The sequence below is a fragment of the Antechinus flavipes genome, chromosome 2 (genome assembly GCF_016432865.1).
Source record: "Antechinus flavipes isolate AdamAnt ecotype Samford, QLD, Australia chromosome 2, AdamAnt_v2, whole genome shotgun sequence".
Taxonomy (NCBI): Eukaryota; Metazoa; Chordata; class Mammalia; order Dasyuromorphia; family Dasyuridae; genus Antechinus; species Antechinus flavipes.
In genome coordinates, this window is record NC_067399.1 from 628,363,816 (window position 1) to 628,375,908 (window position 12,093).

Consider the following 12,093-nt stretch of genomic DNA (forward strand, 5'->3'; position numbering starts at 1 on the left):
GAACCTTTAACTGTGAAAATGTTTTCCCAGTTTGTTGCTTCCCTTCTAATCTTGTTTGCATTAGTTTTATTTGTACAAAGGCTTTTTAATTTGATGTAATCGAAATTTTCTATTTTGTGATCAGTAATGGTCTCTAGTTCATCTTTGGTCACAAATTTCTTTCTCCTCCACAAGTCTGAGAGATAAACTATTCTATGTTCCTCTAATTTATTTATAATCTCGTTCTTTATGCCTAGGTCATAGACCCATTTTGATCTTATCTTGGTATATGGTGTTAAGTGTGGGTCCATGCCTAATTTCTGCCATACTAATTTCCAATTATCCCAGCAGTTTTTATCAAATAATGAATTCTTTTCCCAGAAGTTAGGGGCTTTGGGTTTGTCAAACACTAGATTGCTATAATTGACTATTCTGTCTTGTGAACCTAGCCTTTTCCACTGATCCACTAATCTATTTCTTAGCCAATACCAAATGGTTTTGGTGACTGCTGCTTTATAATATAATTTTAGATCAGGTACAGCTAGGCCACCTTCATTTGATTTTTTTTTCATTAATTCCCTTGAGATTCTCGACTTTTTATTGTTCCATATGAATTTTGTTGTTATTTTTTCTAGATCAATAAAATATTTTCTTGGAAGTCTGATTGGTATAGCACTAAATAAATAGATTAGTTTAGGGAGTATTGTCATTTTTATTATGTTCGCTCGGCCGATCCAAGAGCACTTAATATTTTTCCAATTATTTAAGTCTGACTTTATTTGTGTGGAGACTTTTTTATAATTTTGCTCATATAATTCCTGACTTTCCTTTGGTAGATAGATTCCCAAATATTTTATGGTATCAACAGTTATTCTGAATGGAATTTCTCTTTGTATCTCTTGCTGTTGGGTTTTGTTGGTGATGTATAAAAATGCTGAGGATTTATGGGGATTTATTTTGTAGCCAGCTACTTTGCTAAAATTATGAATTATTTCCAATAGCTTTTTAGTAGAATCTCTGGGGTTCTCTAGGTATACCATCATATCATCTGCAAAGAGTGATAGTTTGGTTTCCTCATTGCCTACTCTAATTCCTTTAATTTCTTTCTCGACTCTTATTGCCGAGGCTAGTGTTTCTAATACGATATTAAATAATAATGGTGATAGTGGGCAACCTTGCTTCACTCCAGATCTTACTGGGAAAGGTTCCAGTTTTTCCCCATTGCATATGATGCTTACTGATGGTTTTAAATATATGCTCCTGACTATTTTAAGGAAAAGTCCATTTATTCCTATGCTCTCAAGTGTTTTTATTAGGAATGGATGTTGGATTTTATCAAATGCTTTTTTTGCATCTATTGAGATGATCATATGGTTTTTGTTTGTTTGGTTATTGATATAGTCAATTATGCTAATAGTTTTCCTAATATTGAACCAGCCCTGCATTCCTGGTATAAATCCTACTTGGTCATAGTGTATTATTCTGGTGATGATTTTCTGTAATCTTTTTGCTAATATTTTATTTAAGATTTTAGCATCAATATTCATTAGGGAGATTGGTCTATAATTTTCTTTCTCTGTTTTCAGCCTACCTGGTTTAGGTATCAGTACCATGTCTGTGTCATAAAAGGAGTTTGGTAGGACTCCTTCAATCCCTATTTTTTCAAATAGTTTATATAACATTGGAATTAATTGTTCTTTAAATGTTTGGTAGAATTCACATGTAAATCCATCTGGTCCTGGGGATTTTTTCTTAGGGAGTTGATTGATAGTTTGTTCTATTTCTTTTTCTGAGATGGGACTGTTTAGGATATTTACTTCTTCCTCTGTTAGTTTGGGCAAGCTATATTTTTGGAGGTATTTTTCTATTTCATTTAAGTTGTCGAATTTATTGGCATAAAGTTGGGCAAAGTAACTCCTAATTATTGCTCTAATTTCCTCTTCGTTAGTGGCGAGTTCTCCCTTTTCATTTTTAAGACTAACAATTTGATTTTCCTCTTTCCTTTTTTTAATCAGATTTACTAAGGGTTTGTCTATTTTGTTGGTTTTTTCATAGAACCAACTCTTAGTTTTATTAATCAATTCAATAGTTTTTTTACTTTCAATTTTATTGATCTCACCTTTTATTTTTAGAATTTCAAGTTTAGTGTTTGATTGGGGGTTTTTAATTTGTTCCTTTTCTAGCATTTTTAATTGCAAACCCAATTCATTGATCTTCTCTTTCTCTATTTTATACAAATAGGCCTCTAGAGATATGAAATTTCCCCTTATTACCGCTTTGGCTGCATCCCATACATTTTGGTATGATGTCTCATTATTATCATTTTCTTGGGTGAAGTTATTAATTATGTCTATGATTTGCTGTTTCACCCAATCATTCTTTAGTATGAGATTATTTAGTTTCCAATTATTTTTTGGTCTACTTCCCCTGGTTTTTTGTTGAATGTAATTTTCATTGCATCGTGGTCTGAAAAGGATGCATTTACTATTTCTGCCTTACTGCATTTGAGTTTGAGGTTTTTATGTCCTAATATATGGTCAATTTTTGTATAGGTTCCATGAACTGCTGAAAAGAAAGTGTATTCCTTTCTGTCTCCATTACATTTTCTCCAGAGATCTATCATATCTAACTTTTCTAGTATTCTATTTACCTCTTTGACTTCTTTCTTATTTATTTTGTGGTTTGATTTATCTAATTCTGAGAGTGCAAGGTTGAGATCTCCCACTATTATAGTTTTACTGTCTATTTCTTCTTGCAGCTCTCTTAGTTTCTCTTTTAAGAATTTAGATGCTACCCACTTGGTGCATATATGTTTAATATAGATAGTGCTTCATTATCCATGCTACCCTTTAGCAAGATATAGTGTCCTTCCTTATCTCTTTTAATTAGGTCAATTTTTGCTTTAGCTTGATCTGAGATCAGGATGGCTACCCCTGCTTTTTTGACTTCATCTGAAGCATAGTAGATTTTGCTCCAACCTTTTACCTTTAACCTGCATGTATCTCCCCGCTTCAGGTGTGTTTCCTGTAAACAACATATTGTAGGATTCTGGCTTTTAATCCATTCTGCTAACCGCTTCCTCTTTATGGGGGAGTTTACCCCATTCACATTTATGGTTAGAATGACCAATTCTGTATTACTTGCCATCTTGTTAACCCCGGTTTATGCTTTTCTCCCTTCTTTCCCCTTTCCCCCCCTTCCCAGTATTAAGCTTGTGAGCACCACTTGCTTCTCACAGCCCTCCCTTTTTAGTATCCCTCCCCCCGCCTTAGAGTTCCTCCCCCTATCTTACCCCTTTCCCTCCCAGTTCCCGTATTCCCTTCCACTTAGCTTATTCCTTCCCTTTTCACTTTTCCCTTCTCACTTTTCAATGAGGTGGGAGAAGTTTTACCATAGATTGAATATGTCTTAAGATTTTTCACTTAAAGCCAATTCTGAAGGCAGTAAGATACCCACTATATTCATCCCCCTCCCTTCTTTCTCTCAGATATAATAGGTTTCCTATGCCTCTTCATGAGATGTACTACCCCCACTTTACCCTTTTTCTGATACAATGTCCTTTCCACATCAATTTCTAGAACAAGGTATACATGTATTCTTTATACATCTATATAGTCAAAATATAGTTCCCAAGATTAATCTTTACCTTTTTAGATTTCTCTTGAGTTCTATATTTGTAGATCAAACTTTTTGTTAAGTTCTGGTTTTTTCATCAGAAATAGATGAAATTCGCTTACTTCGTTGAATGTCCATCTTCTTCCCTGGAAAAAGATGCTCATTCTCGCTGGGTAAGTTATTTTTGGTTGCATACCAAGTTCCTTAGCCTTTCGGAATATCATCTTTTAATGTGGATGCTGCCAGATCCTGGGTGATCCTTATTGTGGCTCCTTGATACTTGAATTGGGTTTTTCTAGCCACTTGCAATATTTTTTCCTTCATCTGAGGGTTCTGGCATTTGGCCACTATATTCCTTGGTGTTTTGATTTTAGGATCCCTTTCAGTGGGTGATCAATGAATCCTTTCAATGTTTATTTTTTCCTCTGTTCCTATGACTTCTGGGCAGTTCTCTTTGATAATTTCCTGGAAAATAGTGTCCAGGCTCTTTTTTTCATCATGTTTTTCTGGGAGTCCAATGATTCTCAGATTGTCTCTCCTGGATCTGTTTTCCAGGTCTGTTGTCTTCCCCAGAAGGTATTTCACATTTTTCTCCATTGTTTGATTTTTTTGGATTTGCTTGACTGATTCTTCTTGTCTCCTCGAGTCATTCAATTCCACTTGTTCAAGTCTGATTTTCAGTGAAGTGTTCTCTTCACTCACTTTTTTAAAATCTTTTTCTAATTGTCCAATTGAGTTCTTTTGTTCTGTGGAATTTTTTTCCATTTCGCCAATTTTGTTTTCCAGTTCACCAATCCTATTTTTCAAGGATTTTACTTCTTTATCCACTCTCTCTTTAACTTTCTCCAGGCTCTTTTGCCAAGCCTCCCTCTCCTTTTCCCAAGCTTCCCTCTCCTTTTGCCAAGCCTCACTCTGCTTTCCCCATTTTTTCTTCTAGCTCCCTTGAGAGAGCCTTTTTAATCACTTCTATGAGGTTTGTCTGTGCTGAGGAACAGATGATCTCCTCCTTTGGGGATTCACCTGGGGACTGCCTGTTTTTAGTCTCCTCAGGATTTAGAGTCTGCTCTCTATCTGTGTAGAAGCTGTCAAGGGTTAAAGTCCTCTTCAGCTTCTTGCTCATTCTGTCTATTAATCAGAGACAAACTACCAAAGAAAAACAGAAAAAACTGGAGTCTTTCTTTGGGGGAGGGGTTGGGTATGTTACCAAGCTTCCTCTACAGACTGCAGGGGGCAGCAGTGAGGCACTAGCAGGACTGTGCTGCGCCTGCGCTCTGAGATCCCAGAGCGTGCTGAGTCACTGTGGGGGGGGAAGGGGGAGACGGCCAGGTCCCGAGAGACTCCAGCTGTTTGGGGTTGTATTCTTCAGCCCTGGTGTTTTTAGCTTCTCTGCTGGGCTGCTGACTTGCTGCCGGAGCAAAGTATCCAAACCTGTAGCGAAGCTCTCCCCGCAGAGACGGCTGCGATCACTCCCCACCCCCTCTCCAGTCTGCTCCCGTGCTCTCACTGCTGCTGCCCGCCGCCTGCGCCCGATCTAAAACCATCCCAGCCCTCCAGTAAAGACAGACCTTTCTTGGCGGATCTCAAGGATGGCTTCTCTTGGTAACTATATGTGGGTTTTTTTCAGTCAAGCATTGATTCAGAGGCTTGTAATGAAGTGGATAGTGAGAGAAAGCGTGGAGCTTATGCAGCTGTGAGCCTCCTCTCCGCCATCTTAACCGGAAGTCCTCTGCACCTTAACTTCAAATTACTCTAGCTTTCATTGATTGGTCATAATGGGCCCAACACAAGTCTCAGTTGGTCATTGTTTGGGTTTTGCTGGCTCAGGGTAAGTGTAAACAAACTGTTTCTGTTTTTGTCAGAAAACTTGAGGGTCTTCCCCTTCATATTGATTTGTTTTGTTTTGTTTTGTTTTTGAGTAGGTAAAAGCAGCCATTTTTTGCCTCTTTTATAACATAGCCTAATCATTGAATGGGTGTTACCTCAGACAAACTGAAAGACCTTAGCTTTAAAAGACCAAGATCTTCCACTACATCCAGGGTCATTCTTAGTCATCCTATCTTGTCTTGCCCTTGGATCCAGATGGCTTTGGAGGGGTAATTGAGGATGGTGACTTCGCACCATCATATTTCGCTTAAATCCAATTCACTCCTAAATCATGATATCACCTTCCCAATATTATGGACCTCTTGGACAATGAAGAATAAACAACAACAACAAATTCTGAGGACATAAAAAGAGAAGAAATTCCCTGCTCTCAAGGAGATTATATACATCTTAATGGGAGAAGACAACACATAAAGAAAAGTTCATTTTTGGGGGATGGTCCAGTGTTCCTTAGAGTACAGTGCCAAAGCAGATGGTAAGAACTTTTGTTTCTGTCATTTTCATTTAAATAATACCTTTTTCTGAGTAAGTGTCCCGAGAAAAATAAAGGCCCAACACAGCTGAGGAAGAAAAAGGAGGAGAGATGAGGATGACTGAAATAACAACAACCAACTTAATGTAACACTTTACACATGTTATTTCACATGAGCCTCACAACAACCAGGTAAGGTTGATAGTACAGAAAAATGAAGAGAATGACAAGCAGTTTACTCAGACAGACCTTCCAGCTCCAATCCAGGATTCCATGTTAGTAATCACATCAACTTCCATTTATTTACTTTATATTATCTCACTTGGTATTACCAATTGTCTTGGGAGGCATGTAGTATTTTCCTCATTTTCTAAACATAGGAAATGGGATTAAAACCCAGGTTACTGGGAATCTAAGTCCAATAAACTAAGCCAGTCAGTGATTTTTTTTCTCTTCATCCCATCTTTGGCAAAACAGGGCAAGGTAAGTTTATTACATTTGGGGATAGAATTGGCCAACTGCACCATAATAGGACCTTGTTGGTTCACTTATTTTAGTCATGTATGACTCTTTGTAACCCCATTTGGGGTTTTCTTGTCAAAGATACTGTAATAGTTTGCCATTTCCTTCTCCACCTCATTTTACAGATGAGAAAATTGAGACAAACAAGATTTAGCAATTTGCCCAGGGTCACTAACTTAGTGACCTCATTCACACTCAAATGCTAATTCTATGAGGCACTGGCATTTAAACTTTTATCCCTAACAGAGAGGAGACCTTTAGCACTTCCTTCCCAAAGTCTCTATTCATATCAATGAAGAAGTAAACAGTCCAAGAGCTGACACCACTGGTCTTCCCTAAGCTTTTCCATGGCTCCTTATTGTCAATGACTGTGATGAAAATAACAATAATGACAAACAATAATAATAGCATTTCTGAAGCATTTTAAGGTTTGCAAAATATTACAGCACTTTGAGCAGCCAGGCAACATAAACTTCAAAAAAGCTGTAAAAGCCACAAGAATTCAAAAGAGTTTTAAAGTAGTTGTGGTCATGTTAAATTCTGATTGCACCAAGAGTTAAAAACAAAGAAATAATCTGGTCAAATTATGTGCACTGCAAAGTGCTTTTTTGTTTTGTTTTGTTTTAAGATTCTTCTGCAAACAAGGAAATAAAATCTGATGAAGTCATACTGTTTTAATGGCTCCCACATGGGAGCTGTCCACTTCCTTAGGAGGGCTGCCTTAAGATTAGACTAAAATCCCTTCTCCTCTGGCATCTTCCAGGAACTCACCCAAGGGTGGCTACTGGGTTTTCTTTTCTAAGTTCAAATACTCCCTGAAACATCTACTGACCCCTGGCAAGTCACTTAACCCTGCTTGCTCACTTTCCTCATCTGTAAAATAAGTTAAGAGAAACAAATGGCAAAAACAAAACCAAAACAAACAAACAAACAACAACAAAAAACAAATGGGTTCATGAAGAATTGAATACAGCTAAAAACAACTGAATAAACAACAAAAATAGATTGCATGTCTGGATATATGCATGTCTATATGCATATACCTATGCATATATATATATCTCAAATACAAGTTACAAAGTTTCCAACAAATGTTTCACCCTCTTTTTCAATAGTTGCATCAATGAAACAAGACCTTTTCAGAGGAACAATACATGAGTTCTAGCACTATATTAAAAGGATTGATTTCATAACAAACATCAGAACTTGCACATTCAAGTAATAATTGTCTTCTTCAAAATAATCAATCAATAAAAACTTATTAACTGTCTACCATATACCGGGCATTGTGCAAACTACTAGAAAAGTTATTTATATAAACTGTAATATATAAAATATGATAGCTAAGCATAAAATAGTCATTTTGGAAAGCTATGTGCTTGTTCCAACCATGCTTCTGACCAAGGCTCCTATTTGAGAACTATCTTTAGAATCTCCAAAATGTGTTGGCATTGCTTTTCAGTAGTGTGACAGCTTCATTCTATGTGTCTGGGTTTTATTTTTGCAATCAATCAAAGATTACTGAGAATCAAGAGTAGTAAAAATGTGGCTAATCAAACTAGAAAATAAGTTTTTCCTTACAAATGAGTTTTGATTGATAAGAGCAAGAGATTCCTGTTTTGTACAATTCATAAAATTGGCTTTCAAGGCAATTCTATAATAGGAGCTCCAGAGACAGTTGAAACAATTACATTGTGGTTTGGATAAGGCAGAGTACAGTGCTAAACACTAAAGATACAAATACAAGTATAAGGAAACTACCTGCCCTCACAGAGCTTATATTCTAATGAGGGAATACAACTCACAAAAAGAAATCTGAAAGTGGAGGGGCATACCCACACAGGATTATGGTATTAAATTTCAGAAAGTCAGAATCAGAAACAGAAGGAACGCAGCTGAACAACTTGAGCCCTTTCACAATACCCAGAAAGTCCTAAGAAGATTCATCCAAAGAGGAGGGAGGATTCACCTGGCAGAGGAATATTCCTGGAAGAGAAAGTTTCAAGGATAGTTAGATATTCTAGTACCATGGGTGCAGAGGGAAGTTCCAGGGTGAGATCGCTGCACTCAAGGCATGGTGACCAAGTCCAGAAATCTAGAAGCATAATTAGGAAAGGAAAGTAATTTCCCAATTTTCCACCATGGAAAAAAAAAAACCATTTATCAGGTTTATAATTTCTTCTATTACCAACAAGAAATTACTTAGAAGGGGCAACATAAAGACTATTATCAGAGTCATGTATGACCAGAAAAGAAAGCAACCTAGAGTTTGTGAAAAGCATCTTTTTGCCCTTAGGTTTGATTGAAATCTACATGATATCAAAAGATACAAAGGGAGACATCCCAAAAACTGTCTGGAGGATCCTCTGGGGAGAATTTGCAATAAAGAAGACATGGGCAAGAGTAGCATGATGGATTGTGATATACACCAGGGGCAGTTTTACTCAGATTGATGAGATCACAGATCCATTAAAGTATCTAATTCTGATACATGGGTTAAAAAGTAAATCTTGTTACTTTATGGCTAGACTAAAAATAAAAGAACATAAGTGATGTCAATAATAACAATAACTTACATAACACTTTTTGTTATTTAGTCATGTCCAATTCTTCTGGCCCCACTGAGGTTTATCTGGCAAAGATACTGGAAAAATGTGTCATTTCCTTCTCCAATTCATCTTACAAATGTGGAAATTGAGGCAAAAAGGGTTACACTAGCTGTCCACATATTACTGGAGACTTTTAAAAGGACTTTCTTAAGTTCATGTCAGCTGTAAGGAACTATGAGTGCTAAGCCTAAAGAAGAAGACGTTTGGAGAGGTGGGATACATAAAAGCTATCTGAAAGACTGTCAAAGTGTCAAGAATTAAACTTGTTCTCTTTATTCCCAGAAAGCATAATTAGGTGTAAGGGATAGAAATGGCAAAAAGGCAGATTTGGGCTTGACTAATCAACAAACACTTTCTATTTTATTAAGCATCTGTTATTTACCAGGTACTATACTAGCTGCTGGGGATACAAATAAAATGAATAAAACAATCCCTACACACAAGGAGCTTATACTCTTTGGGAAGAGGCAACCTCTATCCTCCTCCTTCTGCCAGTGCCTTCTCTCTGAGCTAACCTTCCATTTACAATGTGTGTATGTTCGTGTGTGTATAAAACATATACATAGTTACTTATATATTGTCTAACCATTAAAATGTTAGCTACTAGGCAGCAAAAACTATGTATTTGTTTTTATTTGTATCCCCAGTACAGTGTCTGTCATAAAGCTGATACTTAATAAAACTAGTTGGTTGACAGTATAACATAAAGAGCTAAACATACAATGGTTAAACAGAGTACTTTGGGAAAGAAGACACTGATGGTCACAAGGATCAAGAAAATAATTAGAATTGCCCAAACCTAGAATAGGCTGTTTGGTGAGGGAGTGGATTTCTCCTGCTGAGAGGACTTTTAGAGCATGCTACAAAGGGAATTCTCATTAAGTATTCTTTGGACAAACTGTCCATTGAGGTTCCTTTTTTTCTCATAACAACCCTATGAGTTAATGTATTATGAATGAGGAAAATGCACACTGTTTGTGTAGAGATGTTGTACAGGACATTGTGTCAAAGAAGAGAAACCTGCACTCTCTCATATTGAGTTATAGAATGTTAGTAGTAGAAATGGTCTTAGAAATCCCTAATCCAACCACCTCAATTTACAAGAGGAAACTCAGGTTCAGAGGAGCAAAAAACGAAACAAAACAAAACAAAAAAACTTGTCCAAAGCCAAGCAGCAGATCCTGAATTGGCATTCAGGTCTCTAGACTCCCAGATCAAGTTAAGGTGCTTAAAGCATAGCTGCCTAAAATTAGCTCTTGGTAAGTACTACTCAGATTTATAAAATCCCATAAATCTTTTCTAGTATGGAGGTGGTAGGGTAGCACTCTGGGAACCAGTTTCGACAAAACTGGCATCATGAAGAGCAGGAACTTCCAGTGCTAACATGACCCTTACCTATTAGTTGTTTCCTAGATTTTTCTCCTGACATATCCAGCCAATTTTCTGAAATTTCTTTCTCATCAGCTCATTATATGAATGCCCTCAGAGCCTCTCTCAAAACCATCAGTCCTCCTGGATTACTCAGAACATTCATTAATCCACAGACCCTTCCTCCCTAACTCCTCCCCACCCCCAACCCTTTCATTTAGTCTCCTCTGAATTAGTTTTAATTTAATTTCCACTTCTATCCTTTGAAGCTCCTGGTCCATGTTGAGTTGGAAATAATTACTTCAGATGATATCATCCTCTCCATTTAAAACCAGTCTTGTTGTGATTAGGCTGCCTATTAAGAATTAATCTTTTGTTTTACATAATATTGGTCTTTAATAGATCATCATTTTTCATTTCCCTTTGATATTTTATCCCCCATCAGTATTTGTGTACCTCTCCTCCAGTTTTCAAAAGCTGTAACTATTGTCTAATTGGAGAAAGTGCATTCCTGTTTGAAACCTACTGATTTCAGAGAAAAACAGGTTCATTTTGTCCTAACATAGGAGACTTCTGAAATACATTCTTAAAAGTTTATGGCAGGGGTCCTTAAACTTTTTGAATGGGGGGCCAGTTCACTGTTCCTCAGACTGTTGGAGGGCCGGACTATAGTAAAAACAAAAACTTTGTTCTGTGGGCCTTTAAATAAAGAAACTTCATAGCCCTGGGTGAGGGGGATAAAAATCCTCAGCTGCCGCATCTGGCCCGCAGGCCGTAGTTTGAGGACCCCTCAACATCCACTGTTCCTGGTATAAATCCCAAAGAGGCTATTCCGTTTCTGCCTTATTATTTGGTCCAATGAATAGGTCTCTCTAGCATTGAACACTCCATGTCTCACAACCAAACAATTTTCTCTCTCACAATCCATGCAGATCCAATGCTGGATTTGGCACACCAAAATGCTTCTGAGACAGAGGTTCTTGTGAACCTCTGTGAACAGAGGAGCCTATGAACTTAAAAAAATGAGTTTTTTAAAAATATTTTAAGTATATTTTGATTATTATATTTCAACATAATTGATTTCCTTTTTATATATTTCTTTCCTACACATATTGCCTCTAAAAACATTATTTTGAAAAAGATTCAATAGGCTTCCTCAGTCTACCAAAGAGATACATAACCCCAGAATAGTTAAGAATCTCTGCTCTAAGGAAGAGGAGGAAGCTTAAAAAGAGGTAGCATCATTCAATAAGTATTTATTAAATACTTGCTATGTATTCAGGTTGGTGCTGGAGATACACAGATGAAAAAGAACCAAGACCTTCAAGGACATTACATTCTATTTACGTAGACTATCTTATACTTTTAAGTACACAGAAAATAAATAAAAAGAAATGGGGTGTGGATCAAGATAAGACAAAAGAGGCACAAGTAAATTGTGGGATCAGATTGAATTAGGGGAGCACAAAACGGTGATGACTTAAGCTGAATTTTGAGACATAGCAAGATTCAGTGAAGAGGGATAGGGACAAACAGTAGAAAGACAAAGACAAAAGGGAAATTCCTTAGAGGGAAAAATTTAAGCAGAATCACTGAACTCAAGAGTTACTGGACTGAGCCACAGTACCCAGAATAGAATTGAAG

The 12,093-nt window shown here is 36.9% G+C and overlaps 1 protein-coding gene across 1 annotated transcript in view; it reads right to left on the bottom strand.

Moving 5' to 3' along the window:
• Positions 1–5,978: 5,978 nt before the first annotated feature.
• LOC127546956 (uncharacterized) overlaps positions 5,979–12,093 on the bottom strand; it is a 101,728-nt gene continuing 95,613 nt past the window's right edge. The window contains exon 4 of the mRNA XM_051973832.1: positions 5,979–6,038. Within this exon, the coding sequence (XP_051829792.1) occupies positions 5,979–6,038 (60 nt within the window). The remainder of the gene's footprint in view (positions 6,039–12,093) is intronic.